This window comes from Perognathus longimembris, unplaced genomic scaffold (genome assembly GCF_023159225.1).
Source record: "Perognathus longimembris pacificus isolate PPM17 unplaced genomic scaffold, ASM2315922v1 HiC_scaffold_5536, whole genome shotgun sequence".
Classification (NCBI taxonomy): Eukaryota; Metazoa; Chordata; class Mammalia; order Rodentia; family Heteromyidae; genus Perognathus; species Perognathus longimembris.
In genome coordinates this window covers 335,044-359,375 of record NW_025960974.1, presented here as the reverse complement: position 1 = coordinate 359,375, position 24,332 = coordinate 335,044, and the positions used below count along the sequence as shown (strand labels likewise).

The 24,332-nt window shown below is 52.6% G+C and overlaps 1 long non-coding RNA gene, 1 pseudogene and 1 gene segment (V, D, J or C); all 3 read left to right on the top strand.

Moving 5' to 3' along the window:
- The first annotated feature begins 1,744 nt into the window (after positions 1-1,744).
- LOC125345354 lies at positions 1,745-9,517 on the top strand. The segment is given in 4 exon segments: positions 1,745-1,749; positions 7,925-8,286; positions 8,536-8,874; positions 9,077-9,517. Coding segments are annotated over 4 exon segments (1,101 nt in total).
- A 2,698-nt stretch (positions 9,518-12,215) lies between these two features.
- Positions 12,216-12,786, top strand: LOC125345359. The gene is made up of 2 exons (XR_007209722.1): positions 12,216-12,430; positions 12,687-12,786. It is a non-coding gene; the product is annotated as an uncharacterized LOC125345359 (long non-coding RNA).
- Positions 12,787-17,628: 4,842 nt separating this feature from the next.
- LOC125345352 lies at positions 17,629-19,996 on the top strand (annotated as a pseudogene).
- Positions 19,997-24,332: the final 4,336 nt, after the last annotated feature.

The following is a 24,332-nucleotide window of genomic DNA, read 5'->3' as shown; positions in this document are numbered from 1 at the left end:
AGCCTGCAGGAAGTGGCTTCCTACAGGGGAGTCCTGCTGGGCCCAGCTCTGTGTGCCGGAAAGTGACTTAACCTCAAGCACTCACCGTCCCCTCTGACAGCCATAGCCTAGACCTGTCCTCACTGCAGACCCTGCTGAATCACCCCCCTCCCCTTCCCCCTGAACCAACACAGCCTGCAGTTTTAGAGAAGAGAGCCTAAGACCAAGGCCACGTCCGATGCTGGTGCCCCTGACCAACACAGAGGCTGTTGAGACCTTGAACTCTGCAGTCAAAATAACATTGCTCACCTACCCCACCTCCATCTCCCCCCACTTCCGTCGGTTCTACCCCCCACCACCACTTCATTCTTTCTCCCTAATACTTAGAGAGCCTGAGTTGTAAGGCGGGGAGTTCCATTTCCCCTGGAACCAGGCGGAAGGAACCTCAGTGGCCTTCCCAGGCTTCATTCCTGAATAAAGCCCGCTGGTCTGTTGAGTTTGCTTTCTGCCATTTCTTTATTCTGATGACCTGATGGCTCGGGTTATCCATTTCCTATAAGTTTCCTTAAACCAGGTCTCATCAGTCTCCATCCCTGAGCTGCCAGCTCTGTTTCATCTTTGGGTTTCTTAGTAACGCTCCTTTCCAGGGACCCATGTCTCCTAAGTGTGTGTGTTTTTTTGTTGTTTTTTTGTTTGTTTGTTTGTTTTTTTGGCCAGTCCTGGGCCTTGGACTCAGGGCCTGAGCACTGTCCCTGGCTTCTTCCCGCTCAAGGCTAGCACTCTGCCACTTGAGCCACAGCGCCGCTTCTGGCCGTTTTCTGTATATGTGGTGCTGGGGAATCGAACCTAGGGCCTCATGTATCCGAGGCAGGCACTCTTGCCACTAGGCTATATCCCCAGACCCCTAAGTGTGTTTTGAGGAGGTGTTGGGAGGCAGGGTCCCAGGGAAAAGGACAGAGGACTGGGGCCAGGGAAAGATAGGGCCAAAGGTCAAGGGTCAAACCACTGCCCCTTGTGAGAAACTCTTCAACACCAGAGTCTCCCAGCCGGTCCATCACATCCACTGGCCTCCAGCCCAAACTCATGCTGCCTCTCAGACTGAAGTAGAAGCAACAGTGAACCCACTGTGAGTAAAGTCAGAGGAGCCAACGACATAGTCACGAGGGGTCTTCAGGGACCTGGTCACAAGTCACCGTGGAGGGAGCTGGCATCCTACGCCAAGGGCCACGATCTGCCCACCACAATCTGCCCATCCACTGCGTGTGGAAACACTGTCCAATCCTCCGCTCCCTCCCCAGCAAACTAGGATGTCCTGGTGCACCAAGCAGAGACAAATCAGTGATCAAGAATGAGATCTACAGGCCAGGTTGCGCTGGGCATTTGTCTGGGGCCTCCAGGCCAGGCTGCACTGTGACATGATCTGGGGACCCAGTGTCTCATGGAACTGGCCAAGGAGGTGACTGCACTCCTGGCCAGACTGGAGTGCCTCCAGCCATGCCGTTTTAGACGCCATGCCTCCCCTTGGCCTCACAGGTCTGCAGAGCCCTGTCTGACAAGGGATCCCTTCTGGCCAGCCTTGTCCCTGGGGACGGGTGCTTTCATGTCCCCTTCAGCCCTCCATCTGTCTCAGTATCTCTCAACCAATAACTAACTGCCCTTGTGCCTCAGTCATGTGAAGTCCTGGTTCCACCGTGGCCCATAGGGTCACAGAACCCAGGCCTCACACACACACCTGTCCCCACCACAGCCAGACCACAGACCAGACATGACGTGGGGTTGAACGGCCACAATGTAGAGGTGGAACAGGAAGTGGGCAAGGGACCCCATCTGGGGGCCAGACACACAGTCACGCAGCCCCTCCCCAGGCTGCTCCCTCCACATCCAGCCTGACCCATCCACAGCAGCCGGGCCAGAGCAAGACGGCGGCTGCTGAGAGCACACAGCCAGAGCGGCCGGGCCCAAGCCAGGCTTGCGCTCCTTTCTCTCTGTAGTGCCTCTGGGGATGGTAGGAAATAGCCATGAGGATGGATTCCAGGTGAAAGGCCACCCAGCCATGGCCTGTCTCCAGTGGAGGACACCCAGCAGCCTCGAGCAGGTGGGACCCAGGCTCTCTGGCCTTGTCTGCTCCCAGGCACTCCTAGATGCATAGAACAGAGAACCGTCATGGAGCCGGAGCAAGAGAGAAGAGGGAGACCCAGAGGGGCACAGGGCAGGCACCTAGTCGGGAACAGACTATGATAGTGGAACCCTGGGCTGGGAAGAAGAACAGAAAATCTTCCTGGGAAGCATAAGAGATCTTGAGGCTGAACTGAGCAGAGGAAAGGAAGTAGATGGCAAGGGGTGGCTCACCTGTGCTTGTGAGCACTAAGAGAGGTAAACTGAGGTAGGTGGAGCTGAGCTGAGATTAAGCTGGACTGGGCTGAGCTGCGCTAAACCAGCTGAGATGATTGACTGAGCTGGGCTGAGCTCTGCTAAACTAGCTGAGATTGAGCTGGGCTGGGCTAAGTTGAGCTAAACTAGCTGAGATTGAGCTGGGCTGGGCTAAGTTGAGCTAAACTAGCTGAGATTGAGCTGGACTGGGCTGAGCTGCACTAAACCAGCAGAGATGATTGACTGAGCTGGGCTGAGCTCTGCTAAACTAGCTGAGATTGAGCTGGGCTGGGCTAAGTTGAGCTAAACTAGCTGAGATTGAGCTGGAATGGGCTGAGCTGCGCTAAACTAGCTGAGATGATTGACTGAGCTGGGCTGAGCTCTGCTAAACTAGCTGAGATTAAGCTGGACTGGGCTGAGCTGCACTAAACTAGCGGAGATGATTGACTGAGCTGGGCTGATCTGAACTGGGCTAAACTATCTGAAATGATTGAGCTGAGCTGGGATGAGCTAAACTAGCAAGATGATTGACTGAGCTGAGCTCAGCTGAGCTAAACTAGCTGAGATTGAGCTGAGCTGAGCTGGGCTGTGCTGCGCTAAACTAGCTGAGATGATTTACTGAGCTGGGCTGAGCTGAACTAAACTAGCTTAGATTAAGCTGAGCTGAGCTAAATTAGCTTAGATTAAGCTGAGCTGAGCTAGGCTGAGCTAAACTAGCTGAGATTGAGCTGAGCTGAGCTAGGCTGAGCTAAACTAGCTGAGATTGAGCTGAGCTGAGCTAGGCTGAACTAAACTAGCTGAGATTGAGCTGAGCTGAGCTAGGCTGAGCTAAACTAGCTGAGATTGAGCTGAGCTGAGCTAGGCTGAGCTAAACTAGCTGAGATTGAGCTGAGCTGAGCTAGGCTGAACTAAACTAGCTGAGATTGAGCTGGGCTGGGCTAAGCTGAGCTAAACTAGCTGAGATTGAGCTGGACTGGGCTGAGCTGCACTAAACTAGCAGAGATGATTGACTGAGCTGGGCTGAGCTCTGCTAAACTAGCTGAGATTGAGCTGGGCTGGGCTAAGCTGAGCTAAACTAGTTGAGATGATTGACTTAGCTGAGCTAGGATGAACTGGGCTAAACTATCTGAGATGATTGAGCTGAGCTGGACTGGGCTGAGCTGAGCTAAACTAGCTGAGATGATTGACTGAGCTGGGCTGAGCTCTGCTAAACTAGCTGAGATTGAGCTGGACTGGGCTGAGCTGCACTAAACTAGCAGAGATGATGGACTGAGCTGGGCTGATCTGAACTGAGCTAAACTATCTGAAATGATTGAGCTGAGCTGGGATGAGCTAAACTAGCAAGATGATTGACTGAGCTGAGCTCAGCTGAGCTAAACTAGCTGAGATTGAGCTGAGCTGAGCTGCGCTGCGCTGAGCTAAACTAGCTGAGATGATTTACTGAGCTGGGCTGAGCTGAACTAAACTAGCTTAGATTAAGCTGAGCTGAGCTAAATTAGCTTAGATTAAGCTGAGCTGAGCTAAATTAGCTTAGATTAAGCTGAGCTGAGCTAGGCTGAGCTAAACTAGCTGAGATTGAGCTGAGCTGAGCTAGGCTGAGCTAAACTAGCTGAGATTGAGCTGAGCTGAGCTGAGCTAGGCTGAGCTAAACTAGCTGAGATGATTGAGCTGTGCTGAGCTAGGCTGAGCTAAACTAGCTGAGCTTGAGCTGAGCTGAGCTAGGCTGAGCTAAACTAGCTGAGCTTGAGCTGAGCTGAGCTAGGCTGAGCTAAACTAGCTGAGATTGAGCTGAGCTGAGCTAGGCTGAGCTAAATTAGCTGAGATTGAGCTGAGCTGAGCTGAGCTAGGCTGAGCTAAACTAGCTAAGATTGAGCTGAGCTGAGCTAGGCTGAGCTAAACTAGCTGAGATTGAGCTGAGCTGAGCTGAGCTGAGCTAAACTAGCTGAGATTGAGCTGAGCTAGGCTGAGCTAAACTAGCTGAGATGATTTACTGAGCTGGGCTGAGCTGAACTAAACTAGCTGAGATTAAGCTGAGCTGAGCTAGGCTGAGCTAAACTAGCTGAGATTGAGCTGAGCTGAGCTAGGCTGAGCTAAACTAGCTGAGATTGAGCTGAGCTGAGCTGAGCTGAGCTAAACTAGCTGAGATTGAGCTGAGCTGAGCTGAGCTGAGCTAAACTAGCTGAGATTGAGCTGAGCTGAGCTGAGCTGAGCTGAGCTAAACTAGCTGAGATTGAGCTGAGCTAGGCTGAGCTAAACTAGCTGAGATGATTGAGCTGAGCTGAGCTAGGCTGAGCTAAACTAGCTGAGATTGAGCTGAGCTGAGCTAGGCTGAGCTAAACTAGCTGAGATTGAGCTGAGCTGAGCTGAGCTAGGCTGAGCTAAACTAGCTGAGATTGAGCTGAGCTGAGCTAGGCTGAACTAAACTAGCTGAGATTGAGCTGAGCTGAGCTAGGCTGAACTAAACTAGCTGAGATTGAGCTGAGCTGGGCTGAGCTGAACTAAACTAGCTGAGATTGAGATGAGATGAGCTAGGCTGAGCTAAACTAGCTGACATTGAGCTGAGCTGAGCTAGGCTGAGCTAAACTAGCTGAGATTGAGCTAAGCTGAGCTAGGCTGAGCTCAACTAGCTGAGATTGAGCTGAGCTGAGCTGCGCTGCGCTGCGCTAAACTAGCTGAGATGATTTACTGAGCTGGGCTGAGCTGAACTAAACTAGCTGAGATAAAGCTGAGCTGAGCTAGGCTGAACTAAACTAGCTGAAATTGAGCTGAGCTGAGCTAGGCTGAGCTCAACTAGCTGAGATGATTGAGCTGAGCTGAGCTGAGCTGAGGTGGAACGTGCTGGGCTAAAATGAAATGGGCAAATTTGGCTAAGCTAGGCTAAGCTGAGATGAACTGGTCTAGACTGAACTAGGCCAACCTGAGCTGAACTCTACTGGGTGGAAAAGGACTGATCTGGACTAAACAAAGCTAATGAATGTACTAGCTGAGCCAAGCTTAGCTATAACGGGCTATACTGGGCTAGATTTGCTGGTTTGGGCTGGGCTGGGCAAGAACAGACTGTGCTGGGCTCAGCTGGGCTGAGCTGAAATGGAGCTAGGCTGGGATGGGCTGAACTGAAATAAGTTTAGCTGGGCTGAGCTAAGGTGAGCTAGGCTGAACTGAGCGGGGCTAAACTGGCTTGGCTGGACTGGACTGAACTGAGCTTGGCTCAACTGAAATAGACTGAGCTGAGCTAGGCTGGAATGGGCTGGGCTGGAATTGTTGAGCTGAGCTAAGCTGAACTGCGTTGAGCTGTATTGGGCTAACCTGGGCTAAGCTGGGCTGAACTAGGCTGGGATAGGCTGGGCTGACTGAGCTGAGCTGAGCTGAGCTGTGCTGAGCTATACTGGGCTGGGTTGGGCTGAACTGGGCTAAGCTGGGCTGGGCTGGGCTGGGTTGGGCTGGGCTGGGCTAACTGAGCTAAACTGAGATGAACTGGGCTAACTGAGCTGAACTGGGATGAACTGGGCTGGGCTAAACTAAGCTAAGATGGGCTGAAATAACTGAGCTAAGCTGGACTGGGCTGGACTGGACTGGGCTGAATGGGCTAAGCAGGGCTGAGTTGGGCTGGGCTAAGCTAAACTGGGATGGGCTGAACAGGCTAACCTGGGCTAGGCTGGGCTAGGCTGAGACAGGATGAACTGGACTGAACTGGGCTGCGAGGAGCTTAGCTGAGCTGGGCTACTATGGGCTAAACTGGGCATAGCTGGGCTGGGCTAGGCTGAACTGAGATGAGCTGGGATGGGCTGAACTGGGTTGAGCTGGGCTAAACTAGGCTGAATTAAGCTAAGCTAAGATGAGCTAGGCTGGAACAGGTTGAGGTGGGCTGAGCTGGTTGGGCTGAACTTGGCTAGACTGAGCTGAGCTCAGCTGTGATGAGCCTCCCTACCTAGGATGAGGTGAATGGGGCTAGGCTGGGCTAGCTTGGAGGAGCTGAGTTTAGTGGGTTGGGCAGAACTAGGCCAAGTTGAGCTGGGTTACAGGCTGAGCTGGGCTGAGCTGGGCTGAGCTGAGGTGGGCTACGTTGAGCTGGGCTAGGCTGAGCTGAGCTGGTGTAGGCTGGGCTAATCTGACCTTTGGTGAGCTGCTAGGCTGAAAAGCAAGGCTGAGCTGGGATGGACTGGGGTGGGCTGGGCTGAACTAGGCTGTGCTGGACTAGGCAGGCTAAGCTGAGTTCAACTGAGCTGAGTAGGTGGAGCAAAGTTGAGCCAAGCTGAGCTAGGATATCTGGGCTGGGCTAAACTGAGACAGGCTGAATGAGCTGGACAGAGCTAGACCAAGTTGTGCTGGGCTATCTGGACTGAGCTGGGGTGAGAAGGGCTGAACTGAACTGAGTCAGGCTAAGCTGACTGAACTTAGCTAAACTGGATTGGTTGGGCTGGCTGAACTGGGTCAAGCTGGGCTGAGCTAGGCTGAACTGAACTGAGCTGGGTTGAGCTGGTGAGGTGGACTGAGCTGAGCTGAGCTGTGATGGGCTGAACTAGGCTAAGCTGGGCTGTATTGAGCTGGGCTGAGCTGGGCTGAGCTGGGTCAAGGAGGGCTGAGGTAGGCTGAGCTGAGCTGAGCTGGTGAGCTAGACTGGGTTAAGCTAGGCTGGGCTGAGCTGAGTCAAAGTGAGCTGCGCTGTCTAGGCTGAGCTGGGCCAAGCTGAACTAGACTGAACTAAGCTGGGATGAACTGAGTTGAGAGGACTAGCAAATATGACCTGAGCTATCTGGAGTAAGCTGGGATGAGATGTGCTAAACGGTGTTGGGCTGGGCTAGGCTGAGCTGAGCTAGACTGGACTGGACTGGGCTGGGTTGAACTGGGCTCTTCTGGGTTGAGCTGTGCTGAGCTGAGCTGGGCTGTCTCACTGGGCTCTCTCTGCCCAGCTGATCCAGTCAGAGGCTGACTGTGGATCCGCATTGGACCTCTGGCTCCATCAGGCAGCCCCTAATTCTCTTGGGATGCACAGAGCCACACACTCAGTGGGTCACCAGAGGCTCTCCTCTCCTCCCCATTACACTGATGCATGTGGAAGAGCATGCAAGCAGTGCACACCCAAAGTCCCTGGCCCTGCCAGGCAGAACCACTGCTCTGGATTTGAGCCTCTGCCCTAGATGCTCTTGTAAACCATCACGGTCTACTGACACTTGGAGCCCGTGGAATGATGGGTAAAGAGCCTGGGGCTCTGATAAGGCAGGGCACCCAGGGAGGATGGGCCCCTCCTCCTAGTGTGCCCTTCAAGACAACCCTGCCCTGCAACCCCCGCCCCCAGGGGCTGAGCCTCTACCTGGACGTTGCAACACATCATGATCTCCAAATTCTGGGGTCAAGAGCATGCTGTGCTCTCTGCCCTCAGGGAGAGAGACTCAGGTGACGGGGGCAGTGAGCACCATTTACTGTCTGTGCTAGGTCCTGTGGGAGCCCTGGCCAACAAGGACTACCGATAGCCAGTTCAAAAGCAGTACAACAAGAAGAGTTGGCCAGCTCCGACCCCAGACCAGTGGGCAGGTGGTCACTGGCCCTCTCTGAGCCAGGTTCCTCTAGCATAAAGGAGAGGCAGGCCAGCAGAAAGGCTCACAATCTCACAACATGCTCTTGTTCCAGTGCCCCAGACAACCCCTACCCTCTTCCCACTGAGCCCTGCACAGCCCGTGCCAAATGACAACGTGGTCCTCGGCTGTTTGATCCACGATTTCTTCCCCTCGGGACCTATGAACGTGACCTGGAGCAAAAGCGGAGACAATGTGGCCCTCATAAACTACCCACCTGCCCAGACCTCAGGGGGCCTGTACACCATGAGCAGCCAGCTGACCCTGCCAGCCACGGAGTGCCCAGCGGGCACCTCCTTCATATGCTCTGCGCAGCACGACTCCACCCCCGCCAGAACAGTGGAAGTGCCTTGCGGAGATAAAGGTCAGCGGGCAGGCTGGGGGAGGGGCCGAGGGCAGGCTGGTACTGGGCTGGTGGTCCTGGCCTGACCTGGTGCCTGAATGTCCCTGTCCTAAGAGAGGATTCACGAGCCAGGGGCAGAGTGGACTGCCCCTGGGTGGCTCCAGACAGGCCAGGAGGGACTGAGGCCTACGGGCAGAGGCAGGGCAAGGGGGGACAGGGCAGGGGGGACGAAGGCATGATGACCTCCCAGAGCTTCTCTCACACAAGTAGACCCCGTACCTTGTGAACCTTGTGACACTCCGTACTGCCAGCCCCAGCTGACCCTGCACCGGCCAGCCCTCGAGGACCTGCTGCTCGGCTCAGATGCTAGCCTCAGGTGTACACTCAGTGGCCTCAAAAACCCAGAGGGAGTCACCTTCAGCTGGCAGTCTTCCATCGAGAAGACCCCCATTCTGGAGGAGCCCAAGAGAACGTCCTGTGGCTGCTTCAGTGTGACCAGCGTGCTGCCCAGCTGTGCAGAGCCCTGGAACCGGGGCGAAACCTTCACGTGCACAGCCAACCACTCGGAGCTCAAGGCCCCCCAGACTGCCACCATCGCCAAAGCCTCAGGTGGGCCCAGCCCCGGCCCAGCCTGCAAGCCTCCCACCCCCTCCTCCCTCCAGCACCCCTGCTCCCTACCCCCACACCCATTTTACAGCGGGAAAACAAGGCTACGTAAGGACATTTAGGGCAAGCTTGGGGCACCAGGCCACGCAGGGGGCTCTTTCCACTCCTGCTCAGACCCCTGACCCTACTACTCTCTGCCCTCTAGAGAACACCTTCCCGCCCCAAGTCCATCTGCTGCCGCCGCCAGCAGAAGAGCTGTCCCTGAACGAGCTGGTGTCACTGACCTGCCTGGTGCGAGGCTTCAGCCCTAAGGAGGTGCTGGTGCGCTGGCAGCATGGCAACCAGGAGCTGCCCAAGAACGCGTACCTGGTGTGGGGACCCCTTCGGGAGCCGGACCAGGGAGCCACCACCTTCGCCGTGACGAGCGTGCTGCGCGTGGCAGCCGCAGCCTGGAAGCAGGGCGACAACTTCTCCTGCACCGTGGGCCACGAGACCCTGCCCACGGGCTTCACCCAGAAGACCATCGACCACCAGTCGGGTAAACCCACTCAGGTCAATGTGTCTGTGATCGTGTCAGATGTGGATGGCGTCTGCTACTAAGCCACCCTGCCTGGTCCAACCCTCAAATAAACTCCATTCTCGTCCAGAGCAGCCCTGCACATCCATCTAGCGCCCGTCCATCCTCCTCGGGGCCTTACACACACAATGGGAGGGGCCGGGGCCAAGGGGGAAGGGTGCCTTCTGCCTGCATCTCTGGGGCCTCAGGCACCATGGAGTGCCTTCACGTCGGAAGCACATGTTCATGGGTGTGTGCAGCTGCGTGTGTATGCCTGTGTGCATGAATACTTGTGACTGTGTGTACATACTTGTGTGTGCACGCCTGTGCATCTGCCTGTATGTGTACATGCTTGTGATTGTGTGCACCTCTGTGGATGCCTGTGTATGAATGCTTGCGTGGGTACCTGTGGTGCCTGTGTGTGCACACTTACAACTGTGTGTGTACCTGTATGTGTGCCTGTGAGTACTGATACCTTTGTATGTACCTCTAGGTATATCTATGCCTGTATGACAATACGCCTGTGAATGGGGTGTGCACATGTAGCTATATATGTGTGTCTATGAATATGCACACATAGTTACGTGTATGTGCCTTTAACTGTGTGTACCTGTGTGTGTGCACTTGTGTGTGTGCATAGTTGTAGGTGTGTGTCTGTGTGTATACTTGAGCGCGTGTACCTGAGTATATATGTTAGTGTATACCTGCAAGTGTGCGTGCACATGTCTGAGTGTGTATTACACATGCATGTGTGCTTGTGAGTGTATCTATGAATGTGTGCGTGTGCAGTGCACACAAGTTGAGGCCAAGCTGGGAGTGAAATCTGACATCAGCAGAGTCTTGAGAGCTGAGAGCTGGTGGGCGGTGGGAATTTCCCGAGTGGCAGGTGACATGGCCATTTGTATCTTAGACTGCTACCCTGAGCTGCAGGCAGGAAGGATGAGGGAAAGCAGGAGAAGAGCAGGTGGCCCTGGGAGAGGTCACCAGGCTGGCTCCCAGGAGCGCCAGGAGGTGGGGACCCGCCTGTTCGCAGTGGGTAGAGCAAGCTACAGCAGTGCAGAGCACTGGTGACTCTCACAGGAAGGAGCCACGTGGAGGCCTAGCCTGCCCAGCACACACTACTACCTGCACGTGTGCATGTGGGCACAGTGCACACACGCGCACGCACACACACACACACACACACCTTCACACGCACCACACCCAAGCCCTGCAGCTGCTGCAGGAAGTGCACAGCCCACACAGGGCTCCAAGAAGGCAAGAGATGTCCCTACCCAGACCCCAGGTCCCCAGGCCCAGTCCTGCTGCCTCGAGCCCTTCCTGGTCTTCCTGTGTGTCCAGCCTACTACACTCGGCTAAGGGACAATTCCACAGATCCCTCTCAGGTGGTCTCCGTGCCCTGCCGGGCCCATAGACCAAGTCTTCCCTCCCTCCCTAAGCCCAGGATGACCAAACCATAGGCAGAGCCGGGTAAGGCTTGGGAGGGGCCAGAGCAAGCCAGAGGCCTCTCTTACACAGGCCTCTCTTCAGGCCTCTCCTCAGTTCCATCCCCAAGACCAGAGAGAACAACAGTTCCACAGCACCTGCAGGGACAGCAGGCGCCAGGTGCCCACAAGAGGGCAGTGGGGGACCTGCTCTTGTCTCGGATGCCTTCAGAGCCTCCCCGAGGCAGTCTGGCTTCCAGCAGCTTCCATCTGCCCTTAGGGCCAAGGTGGAGTGGAAGCTCACTTGTGCCCTGAGCACTGTTATCCCCTCTGAGAGTCCAGTCACCCAGGGGGGTAGGGCAAGCAGCCAGCCAACTAAGGAAATACTGTCCCAGAGGAGCTTAGTCCCCAGCCACCTCACAGGGGCCCAGAGCCTGGCTCAGGAGGGGCTTTCTAGAGCAGGGGAAGGAAGGAGAATCAGTAGATGAAGGACTTCACCCGCAAATTGAGAGAAGGCAGATCAGCAGATGGATCATGGCACATATGACTGACAGATGGGTGGTTAAATAGATGAGTGAGCAGCCCGAAGATGGATGGGTGGGTGGGTGGGTGGATGGATGGGTAACAGATGAACTGGAAGTAAATGGGCCAGTGGATAATGAATGGATGGGTAGAAGGATGGATGGATAGATGGGTAGAAGAGTGATCGATGACTAGGTGGGTGGATTGATAAGAAAACGGATGGAGGGACAAGTGGATAATAACTTATGTATGGGGGTGGGGGAATGAACAGAAAGAAGGATGAATGGTTGGATATAGTATCATATGACACGCAGGTCTGACTCACATTTAATACGGAAGGTCTACACCCTAGGTCCCTGAAGGCTGCAAGGCTGCTTGTACTAGTGGCCTTCACCTGGCCCTTGGGGTAATCCCTAAGCCGCTTGCTGGAAATGGAGCCCAGTTCTCTGCTCACACCCACTGGGCCCTTCAGACTCAGAGCTCGGTTGGCTCGGATCTCCCTGAGGGTTAATCTGGTCCTTTCTGGGCCCAGGATCACGCTCGGGGTCACCCCAGCACCTGGACAGGGGTGAGGCGTGAGGCCCAGGCAGCCCTGGGCTCACCGCTGGTGGAGCTGTGAAGATTGTGTTCATGCTCCTGTCCTGCCAGGGCCTCCCCAAGGCCCTCCGAGAGGGATGGACCCTGTGGGCCTCCGAAGAGTAGCAGGACCCAGCCACTGGCCCGCGGCTGCCTCCTTGCCCCCCTGAACCTCCCTCCTGAGCTAGGGATCTCCCACCATCTGTCACAGGAGGCAGGACGCTGGCCCTGGCTGATGTCCACTTGGGTCTGGTCTGTCAGGCCCTCCGTGTCTTACAGAAATTCTCCCCTGGGTGCTGCTGGACCAGCCACAGGACAGCCTGGAGGAGGAGGCCCCGGGGGCCAGCCTGTGGCCCACCACCGTCACCCTCCTCACCCTCTTCCTGCTCAGCCTGTTCTACAGCACCGCCCTCACGGTGACAAGTGTGCGAGGACCACTTGGCAGCAAGGACCCCCAGTACTGAGGAGCGGCTGGGACCAGGTGGGGAAGGGAGGGAGCAGGTGGACAGCCATGGGCACGGGGGCTCAACTCCGAGAAGAGAGCCTCCAGCACGCAGGGCCTCTGCCCTCCCGGGAGTGGGCGGCACTGAGGACACGGGGCCTGGAGTTGGGGCAGGGGCTTCCCAAGACTCAGCCCAGTCTCTCCCATGAGCTAGGCAGGGCCTGGGGCTGGGCACTGGAGGAATGCCACCCACCCTCAGGAGCCCTTCAGACCCAGGCCCCTTTTGTCTTCACAGGGAAGAAGGCTGGAAGAGCCCTCTACATGTAAGAGCTGAGCCCTGAATGTCGCCCCACCTATGTGCACACTCCTTCCTGCGCAATAAATCCATGCCAAACCCACACGTTCTCAGACTTTCAATGGCAAACGTTCTCAGATGAGGGGAGGAGGCGTCCAGGGAGAGTGTGCTGAGCCTGGAACATGCAGGTCACAGAACGTGTAGGTGTCAAAGCAGGACAACATGTCCCTGGTTTCATGTCCAAGATGACCTGGTCCTGCCTACACCTGAGGCCCAAGGTTCCCTGTGGTTTCTTTCCCCAGGACAGGGTGCCTGGGAGGATGCCTCCTTGGAACTCTGCTCAGGTCTCCAATCAGTAGACCCAGATCTCGATCGCTGGACACTGGCTCTAAGCACTGGGCCAACTTCTAGGTCCTAAGCAAAGTATCATATATATGTATGTATTAAGACAGTAAACACTAAGCTCAAATCCAAATTAATGGGCCCTAGTCCTCATCACAGGGACTGGTCCCTGTCATTAAATCCTGGTCCTGTTAACTAATCCTGGTTCTGATCCTGGTCATTGAATTCTTGGTCCTGATCAGTGGGCTTTGACCTCGCTTACTGAGCCTTGGTCCTGATTACCAGGGCCTGATCTTAATCATTAGGCCTTAATTCTGTATGCTGGACACTGGTCCTGATCACTGAGCCAATGTCCTAATCACTGGGTCTTGATCCTGCTTACCGCACCCTGATCCTGACCCAGTACCTAGGACTTGATCCTATGTATTGGGCTCTGGCCCTGATCATCAGGCCCATGTCCTCATTACTGGACCTATGTCTTGATCACTAGGCCTTGATCTACTTCCTGAGCCCTGGTCCTACTTATTGAGCCCTGTTATTATTCATTGGTCTTGGTCCTGACCACTAGGCCCCAGTCCTGATTACTAGGCCCAGGTCCTGATGACCACTGGGCCCGTATCTTCATCATTGTACTCATGTTCTGATCACCGCCTTGATCCTGCTTACTGAGCCCTGGTCCTGTTCACTGGGGCCTGATTTGATAAATGGGTCCTGCCCTAACCGCTGGATCTATGTCCTGAACAGTGGACCCTGAATCTAATTACTGGGCCAGGGTTCTAATCACTGGACATTGATCCTAATTAGGGGCTCTGATTCTGATCACTGAGCCTCACTCTTGATCACTGGGCTTTGATCCTGATCGCTGGGCCCCGGGCACTAGCTCTGACCACTAAGCCCTCATCTCGTATGTGAGTTTTGCTCCCATTCTCTGGGTTTTGATCAGTTGGTGCTAGTGCTGACCACTTAGATCCTAGGTTGATCTTTGAACTGTGGGCCTCAACTCGGATCCCCAAGCCCTAATCATGGCATTACTTGTGGTCCCTGGACTCCAGTCATCTCAGGTCACGGCGTTACCTGAAGTCTAAGCCTGTGTCACTGTGCCTGGCCTGAGTCCTGTTTTCTGTGTTTAGACCTCAGTCTTATTGCAGGGCTGGAAGGAGGCTTCCAGGGATCTAAGAAACTGTAAGTATGCTGGAGGGGAAGCAATGGCCCCTGTGCTCAGCCACCCTTTCCAGGCCCACAGAAATGTACACAGCGAGCAGACACGGGCCTGCACAAGTGGAAGGCTCTGACCACACTGGTCCCAACCTCAGGGGTCACCACTGTGCTGACCCTTTGCAGTACAGAAGGAGGCCAGGCACCTATCTGCTATCCATCTCTTGTTTTTTCTTTTCTTCTATAGCCTCCTTTCTCGATCACCTGCTGAAAGACTCAAAATAGCCCTGGGGGTGGTTGAGTCATTAGGAGCCCAGCTAAACCCAGGTGTCCCACAATGAGAGCTGTTGTTCTGAGAATCACACCCCAAACCGAAACCTGGTCAGGTGTGGTTGGGGCTTCTGCCAGGCTCTGAACCCTGGACCCTGGGAGAGCCCACAGAGGTGGTGAGGCCTCCAAGGCCTGAGAAGCCCCACCCCCACCCCAACACACAGTAGCAGCCAGAGTCAGACTCTCTCTAGCCTGAGGGAGGCCAAGTTCACCCAAGATTGGGGAAAAAAAAATGTCAAACAAGACCAACTGTGGTCTGCCCAGGGTCATTCAGAGCCAAACAAGGACAGGGTGCCCAGGGCCAGCACAGGGCACCCAAGGTGGACCAAGACCAGCAAGGGCCAAATAAGACCAGACTCAGCCAGGGCCTTCCAATGTTGGCTAGGGGCTTCCAGTACCAACTAGGGCAGTCAGGATGAAAGACTGGAGCCAAGGTCACCCAGCCAGGGTCTGCCCAGGCTATTCTGCCACCACCCTGGGTTGGCCAGCTGAGCTGGCCTCTCCTAGACAGGGACTCAGCAGCCTGCAGCTCTTACAGCTCATACCAGGGCTGTGTCAGGGGGACCTAGGGAGGCCTGACCAGGCCCCACACCCTGAACCCCCTGTGCCTGTGTCCCTGGGGACCCAGCCACCACACTGCCAGGAACACCCCTGAACCTCATGGAAAGACTTGGCCCTACACCCAGGAAACCTGAGATCTTAAAGGAACAGAATTGTGCCTGTGGGAGTAATATAGCCTGAGAGACACAGAGATAAAAATAAGAAGAGACAAGGACAGAAAGAGAAGGACAACCACAGCAACACAGAGCAACACAGTGATAGAGGCATAAGATGGGAGGACAGACATTCACACACAAAGAGAAACGCGGAAACATGAATGAGCTCAGAGAGGAGACAGAAATGAGAATAATAAGAGAGACCATGAGAGGTAGATACTACAGATCTAGAGGCAGGAATAAGGGGACAGAGACACGGAGAGACATGGGGAAGAAGCTATGGAAAGAGATACTGGAAGAAACACAAGGCACAGAGAAATAGGGTAGGAACATACAGTCAGAGATGCCAAAGAGATGCAGAGACACAAATGGAAGGACAGAGTGACAGAGACAGTAACAAAGAGACACTGACAGTGCAAAGAGTGGGAAAGAGGAGAGACACAGACACCAAAGCAGAGACAAACACAGAAAAGAGCAGGAAGACAGAGAGACAGACACTGAGAGACACAGAGCTGGGGATAAGGAGAGAGATAATGAGAGACACACACTGAGAGATGGAGACAGAGGACCAGGAAATACAGAGACAGAGACAGAAAGACAGACATGCCGACTTCCAGAGAGAAGCAGAGAGGTGAAGATGACAAAGAAACAGAGACACACAGAGAGAGAGAGAGAGAGACTGAGAGACAGAGACAAAGATGGGGATGAGACAATGACAGAGACAGGAAAGACAAAGACAGTGGGAGAGGGGAAGAGAGAGGCAGAGACACAGAGAGCGACCAGAGGCAGGGAGAGGAGACAATATGAGAAGAGAGAGAGAAAGAGGCAGCGGTGGGGCAGGAGAGACCAGGGACAGCACTCTGGAGGCAGAGGCCCAGCTCACAGCCACAGACCCAGAGGGCCCCCCACCCTCAGAGCCCCCAGACACACCTCCCACCACCCCCATGACCCCGAGCCCCACAGAGACCTCCCCCGCCCCAGCCACACGCTCCCCCACGCACCCCAGGGCCCTGTCCTCGGGAGCCCGCTGAAGGCCCGGCAGACAGCACGGGGGGAGGGGGGGGCACCCGGGCCCACCACGGGTCCCACGACTGGCCTCAAAGGGCCACCTGGAAGGGGTCACGTGCCCTCTGCTCAGGGTGTGCTGGGCAGGGCCTGCCAAGGGCCTGGCTCAGGGAGGGAGGAGTGGGGTGGTCAGCCCTCAGGCCTAGCGGGGCCTGCTTAGCACCTGGGCAGGGGGGGGGGGGAAGCTTGTCAGCAGGAGGAGGGAATGCAGGGCCCTGAGGTCCCTGGACCCCCACCCCACCCACTGCCCTGCTCACTGACCGGCGCTGGCCAGGAGCAGGCCCCGGGACCTCAGGAAGAAACCCCCAGATTCACACGTGACTCAGACATGAGGCTGGGAGGAGAGGAGAGGGCAGAAGGACCGGGAGCTGGGCTGGTGAAAGCCCGGCTTGGGCTGCTCCGCCTGGGATGTGTCCCCACCCCGAGGGTCTGGGCGGGAAGGACAGCCAGAGCAGCACAGGCCGCAGCACGGCTGGGCACACTGGTGACACTAGCCGGTCCCAGGGCCAAGGGGCCAGGCCTGGGACTCTCAGCATGCGAGGAGGCCCTGGAGCCCACAGCCCGTGACAGGCGAGTCCGCACCGGCGCTCCCTGCCCTGGTCCAGGCGAAGACCGTCCACGGTGGCCGGGCTGAGCAGGGCCGGCCGGGCAGGGAGGACCAGGGAGGGCCAGGGAGGGCAGGGGCCAGCAGGGCCTCGGGGAGGGGGCTCAGGCTGCGCTCCGGGCAAGTCCAACGGCAGGGTGGTGGCCCGGTGGAGCCCAGGGCCCAGTCAGGGAAGAGGGCACACCGGGGTGAGGGCAGGGGCCAGGGACGAGGCAGGGGGCCTCCCCTCCCCCCATGGCAGTGTGTCCTGCTCAACGTCAACAGAGATGTGAGGACGAGGCCGGTCCCCGCCTGACCTTGGTCAACGTCCCACGTGCAGGCCCCCGTCCCCCCACCTCCTCCCCGCCTCCTGTCACACCCAGAGGCCCCCTGGAAGCGCAGGGGTGCTGTGAGGAGTGGGGGCCCAGGACACGGCCGGAGCCGCGGAGCAGAGTGGGGGCCGTTACCCAGAGAGTCAGGTGTGGCTGGGGATGCGCCCTGGTGTGAGTGGAGTGTCAGGACAGGCGGGGGTGCCTCAGAGCCCACGCACAGCCCCTCCGTCCCCCCTCACCCCCGTCCACGCCCTGCCAGCACAGGCGGCAGAGGGCCTCCTGGCCGGTCTGTGCACCGAGACCACGGGCCTCCGCGGCCGCCGTCCAGTCACCCCAGGGTGGTCCTGGGTCCCCCGGGCCCGGCCCACATCCACCTCTGTCCTCAGTGGGGAGGATCCGGCCACTCCTGGAGGGGCGACATGCCCTCCCACCCCTCACCCCAGACTCCCGCACCCTCCCGTGGAGCCAGGGTGGACGTGGGGTTTCCTCACTCATCAGTAACTCACAGGAACCGCAGGGAGAGAGGCACAGACACACGGGGCCACGGTCAGGGGGAGAGACCATCACAGAGAGATAGAGTCAGGGACCAGAGACTCGGAGATACAGAGGGAATCAGAGGTAGAACCAGAGACACAGAGATAGGACCAAAGACAGAGGGGCATGCAGGAGATACAGAGGGAACCAGATGGAAACAGACACAGATAGAAAGAAACTCAGGCAGCTGGGGGCTGGGGGCTCATGCCTGTACTTCCAGCTGTGCAAGAGGCCGAGGTCTGAGGATCAGTTCAGGCAGGAAAGTCTGTGAGACTCTTATCTTTAATTAGTTCCCCCCAAAAGCCAGAAGTGGAACTGTGGCTCAAATGGCAGAGAGCTAGCCTCGGGCAAAAAGCTCACAAAAACAGATAGCACCCAGGCCCTGAGTTCAAGCCCAAGACCAGCACACAAAAGAAAAGGAAGCAAGCAAGCAAGTAAGCAAGCAGACATAGACATAGAAACAGAGAGAAAATCAGAGATAAGAGCAGCAGGAACACAGAAAATCAAGTAGAAACAATGACAGAGACGGACACAGGAGGACAGTGCAAATCCATGTTGCTGCACAGTATTGTTAAGGCATCAGATATTGTTGATTACTCGGGTTGTTCAGATATCAGTCCTGCCTGGTTTCATTGATGTGTAGGTTCAATTTCAGTGCAATTGCAAACAAGAGTCCTAATTAGCTGCTTAGCAAAAAAGAAATATGGAGACAGAGACACAGAAAAATAAAGAGAGGTAGAGACACAGAGAACCTGAAACCAAAATAACGACAAGAATTAAGAGAGAGTTAGAAAGACAGTGAGAGAAAGGAACAAAAATGCATAGAGACACAGCACAGAGTGATGGAGATTGGAACAAAGGGAGTCACACCCAACACCCTTACACAGCCCACGGTTGTGGGGACATCACACAGGAGCAAGTGGGGACGTCGTGTTTTCTCATTTATTTTTATTTTTGTTTATTTTATTTTTATTTTTTTCCCAGTCCTGGGCCTTGGACTCAGGGCCTGAGCACTGTCCCTGGCTTCTGTTTGCTCAAGGCTAGCACTCTGCCGCTTGAGCCACAGCGCCAGTTCTGGCTGTTTTCTATATATGTGGTGCTTGGGAATCAAACCCAGGGCTTCATGTATACGAGGCAAGCACTCTACCACTAGGCCATCTTCCCAGCCCCTCATTTATTTTTTTTAATTTTTAAAATATTTATTGATATACAGATCGGTGACAGTTTCATATGTTAGGCATTGGGTGTTTTCTCATTTATCAGTGCAGGACAGAGAATCACAGGGAGAGAGAGACACGGAGATTCAGAGATGCAGAGAGAATCAAAGAGTCAGAGACACAAGGAGAGAGATACAGCGCTTACGCTGTGTCTGTGGCCTGGCTTCCCCCCCCCCCCGCCGTGGTCTTGCCCTGTGGCTAACCCAGCAACATGGGAAGCAGGACAACCGCGTGGCCTACGTGAATCCAATAGCAACGGCCAGATCAAGGGGGCCAATCCAGTCTTCGGGGCCCACGACCCAGGATTATCTAAACCGACCAAGACCTACCTGGGAGGAAGTCAAAGAACAGCTAGAAAAGAAAAAAAGGGCTCCAAGGCTTTGGCTGAATTTGAAGAAAAAATGAATGAGAACTGGAAGAAAGAGCTAGAAAAACACAGGGAGAAATTATTAAGTGGAAATGAGAACTCATCTAAAAAAAGACAGAGAAAGAAAAAAGAAAAGAAGAAAGCTGGTAGGTATTCATCTTCTTCTTCATCAAGCTCTGATTCTTCCAGCAGTTCTTCAGACTCTGAAGATGAGGATAAGAAACAAGCAAAAAGGAGAAAGAAAAAGAAGAACCGTTCACATAAATCTTCTGAATGCTCTATGTCAGAAACTGAGTCAGACAGTAAGGACATTAAAGGACTTGGCAAGAAAAGGAAGATGTATCCTGAAGATAAACCCTTATCATCTGAGTCCTTGTCAGAATCAGATTATGCTGAGGAGGTACAAGCAAAAAAGAAGAAAAGCAGCGAAGAACGAGAAAGAACAACAGAAAAGGCAAAAAAGAAAAAGAAGCATAAGAAACACAGCAAGAAGAAGAAAAAGAAGGCTGCTAGTTCAAGTCCTGATTCATCGTAACATTTAGAAAAACCAAGATTCCCTTAAAGAAAGTGCAATGTCTAAGAAAATCTCAACTGTGAAAATTATGATATATTTACTAAAAATGCATGAAATTTCTTGTTTCTAAAATTATTCCTGGACTCTACAGTAGCCATTCAGATGCTGCTGTATGGAAGGCCATGATTGTGCAGTCATGCTAGTGGTTAAGACATTTGGGGATTAAAGCTAATACTTTTGGCTAGATGTATCTATGGATAAACAGAAACTGAATCTAGATGCATCTTTAAGATGCAATCAGAAATGACCAGATGATTCTAGTTAAAATTTTTTTTTGGGGGGGGCAGTCCTGGGCCTTGGACTCAGGGCCTGAGCACTGTCCCTGGCTTCTGTTTGCTCAAGGCTAGCACTCTGCCACTTGAGCCACAGCGCCACTTCTGGCCGTTTTCTGTATATGTGGTGCTGGGGAATCGAACCCAGGGCCTCATGTATACGAGGCAAGCTCTCTTGCCACTAGGCCATATTCCCAGCCCTCTAGTTAATTTTTTTTTTTCCAGTCCTGGGCCTTGGACTCAGGGCCTGAGCACTGTCCCTGGCTTCTTTTTGCTCAAGGCTAGCACTCTGCCACTTGAGCCCCAGCGCCACTTCTGGCCATTTTCTGTATATGTGGTGCTGGGGAATCGAACCCAGGGCTTCAAGTATACGAGGCAAGCGCTCTTGCCACTAGGCCATATCCCCAGCCCCTAGTTAAAATTTTTGAAGTAGGGATTACATTAATAGTTCAGAAATCCTTACTGTGTAGATAACTGTATTTTAATTTTTTCCCCCCTGTATACTTTTATTTACCTGGGAAGGAACTTTTAAGGCGGGAGGGTGGTTTGCTAACTAGCTAGCAGAATAGCGTGCCTTGGATCCTCACACATCCTGTTTTTGTGGACACAGCAGCCATGCTTCCTGGGGAGTTGAGAGCTGGGTACCAGCAGTCTTGTCCTTCACTGAGCTAAGTGACATCCTTGGATTTTGTGAGCTGCATTGACTGAACCAGAGAAGCGAAGCCCTTTGCAGCATGAGGAAACCCCAAAGCTGGGGAAATTACCTCCACCTCAATAATAACTGAATGTTTGTTAGCATTAGAATGTGTTATGTTGTTTGAATTTTGACTACACTTTGACTTTGGAGAGGAATAGTTTCAAATAGACACTGGTACTTTTGGAAAATGGTAGTTGAAGATCTAGAATGCATGTTTTATACTGTTAAGTTTTAGCCAGTCAAGAAAATTTTATGTAACCAGTGATTGTTAACTTTATTTTTTGTATGAACATTGTTTAGGTTGCAATGTTTAGTTTTAGTTAACTCCTTACTCTTGCTGTCTTATATTCATAACTATTTTAATGGCATATTTGCCAAGATATTTAGCATGTAAAAAGCAGGGATTTGATTTTTTTAACAGCTTCATATTGAAGCTGAGACCATATACAAGTTGAGTGCAGGCTTGATATGCTGTATCTTGTTATATAAAACTGTTGCCAGAATCTTAGTAAATACATTTTAAAAGTCTGTCGTCTTTGTAGGTTAGTAACAAACTATGATAGGTAAACTTTAAGTGAGAATTACATTACTTTTCTTACTTTGTCATATTTTACGCCTCATATCTCCTGCTGAATTATTAGGAATGTTAAAAGGAATTGATAAGTTGTTTTCATTTTACATTTTTATATAATCACGTAATAAGAAATGTAATTTGATGTACAATTTTACCTGTTTCAGAAGGTTTACTAATTATAGTGGTATATGCACAGAGCATTTTGGCATGACAAAAGGCTGAATAAATAGCTATTTTACTTAAAAATAAAAAAATCAAAAAAAGAGGAAGAAGAGAGATACAGGGAGATCAGAAACAAGAGACAAAGACTCAGAGATACAGAGAGAATCAGACAGCAATACAAAGATACAGAGAGAATCAGACACAGTGAAGGACACTAAGATGTAGACAGATACTGAGAAACAGACAGGTTCAGAGATATGCAGACGATCAAAGAGAGAACCTGACACAGACACACAGGCATTGATACAGATATACATAGAGAATGACAGGCTCAAGCAGATACTGAGACACAAATACACAGAGAGATAGATAATCTTCAGAGACAGAGACAGTGATGGAGAATCACAGGCAGAGAAAGAGAGAGACACAGAGACAGAAAGACAGTCACAGAGATACAGTGACCGACAGACAGACACATCATGAACAGAGTCAGAATCAAAGATAGAAACACAGACATAACAGTTATTTCCTCAGAACACAGAAAAAGATGGGCAAAGACAACTGGGAGATAGACACAGATATGTGGAGAATCAGATAGAGATAGAGACACAGAGGCAGAGACACAGAGGGGATTAGAGACAGACACAGAGACATGTAGTAAGTCAGAGGCAGCAGCAGAAGGACAGAGACAGACAAAGAAAGACACAGACACAGAGAGAATCAGTTATAAACAATGGAAGACACAGTGAAGGAAAGAGAGAAGGACCTATGGAGACAGAGGGAGGCAGACACAGAGACAGAGATGGAAATAGAGAGACATAGGAACAGACAGAGACAGAAAGGTAAAGAGAGACAGAGGAAGATAGTGAGAGACAGACACAAAAATGCACAGAAAGCTCGGAGAGACCAATGGCACGTTTTCTCTCATATGCTGAAGCTAGATCTAAAATACACCAGGACACGATAAATTATATAGGACTATAGGCATTCATATGCAGTGAGACTGAAGAAGAATGCTGGACTCTTATGGGAGGAAGACAAAGGCATAATGCCTCTGTGCCTCTGGTCCTACGAAATGATATTTATTGAAATGAATGAAACAATAAAAGGAGCAAAATTAAGAAGAGTGAGGGAAGGGCTGGGTAGAGAGGGATGGGTGAGAATGTTGAAAGTGGTGATTTTGTTCAAGATACACTGTATTCATTAACCTGCTTTGTTAAAGGGCCATTCCTTTTTTTTTAAGTTGAAATAGACTTTAGGTTTTTTTTTTTTCCATTTTTTCCCTTTATTGTCAAAGTGAATTACAAAGGGGTTACAGTCTCATATGTAAGGCAGTGAGTACATTTCATATGTAAGGCAGTGAGTACATTTCTTGTTCAAATTGTTACCTCCTTTCTCATTTTTTGTGTATGTGGCACTGAGAAATTGAACCCAGGGCTTCATGCATGCTAGGCAAGCGCTCTACCGCTAAGACACATTACCAGCCCCCCTTTGTACAACTTTGTAAAGATAAGAATAAAAACATTCTGTAACTACTTTCAACGTCCCATGTGTATCTGTAGCTTCTATTACTGATGATGTTCTTGTATCACCTTCCTGTGGTTGTACCTACACTATCTCTGGAATCTTATCTGAGTATATTGGAAACCATGTATACTGGTATTAGAACTAGGAAATTGAAAGGGAATACCAAAATTGAGAGACACGGGGTAAAAAAAGAAAAACAACTACAAAAGCAACACTTGCAAAACTGTTTGGTCCAAGTGAACTGAACACCTCATGGGGGGAAAGGGAAAGGGGGAGGAGGGAGGGGGTATGAGGGACGAGGTAACAAACAGTACAAGTAATGTATCCAATGCCTAACGTATGAAACTGTAACCTCTCTGTACATCAGTTTGATAACAAAAATTTGGGAAAAAAAAGAATAAAAACATTTCAATGAGATAATGCACAGAGACATGGAGATGAAGACAGGAACAAAGAAAAGACAAATGAGAAGATGGAGACAGGGAGGAACAAAGAAGAGACAAAACAGACAGGGAGACAGATACAGAAGAAAGCAAAGACAGAGACCTAGTGACAGATATAGAAAGGCAGCAAGTGGGACAAGACAGAGAAATACAAAGACAAAGGAGACAGAAATGAGGAGAAAGACAAAAAGACAAGAAAAGAGAAGAGAAACAAGCAGTACAAGTAATGTATCCAATGCCTAACGTATGAAACTGTAACCTCTCTGTACATCAGTTTGATAATAAAAATTTGGAAAAAAAAAAAAAAGAGAGAGAAGAGAGATACAGGCAAAGAGAAAGAAAGAGATGGGGAGACAGGCCCAAAGATGCTCTCTGGCCCAACAAAAAGGAGGCAGCCCAGAACAACCCCAGGGGTCCGCGGAGATGGAGACAGGCAGGGACAAAGGTTGCAACAGCAAGAGACTGAGCCAGTTACACTCAGAGGAAGATGGAGGGCGTGCCAGGGAGATGGGGTCATCAGAGATGGGAACAGAGGGAGGGCTGGGCACGGGAGAGCATCGGGTCACGATCAGAGCCAGGGTCAGGCCAGGAGGTGACAGGCCAGGAGCTGTCCACCCCTCAGCCCACAGGCTGGGACTGCAGGACCTGTGGCCATGTGAGCTCGGGCCTCCCCCGCCCCTCCCCACCCTGCAGAGGCCCAGCTGTGAGGGGGTGTTGGAGGGCAGCTCTGGGTCCAGGCCAGCAGGGTGGCCAGTG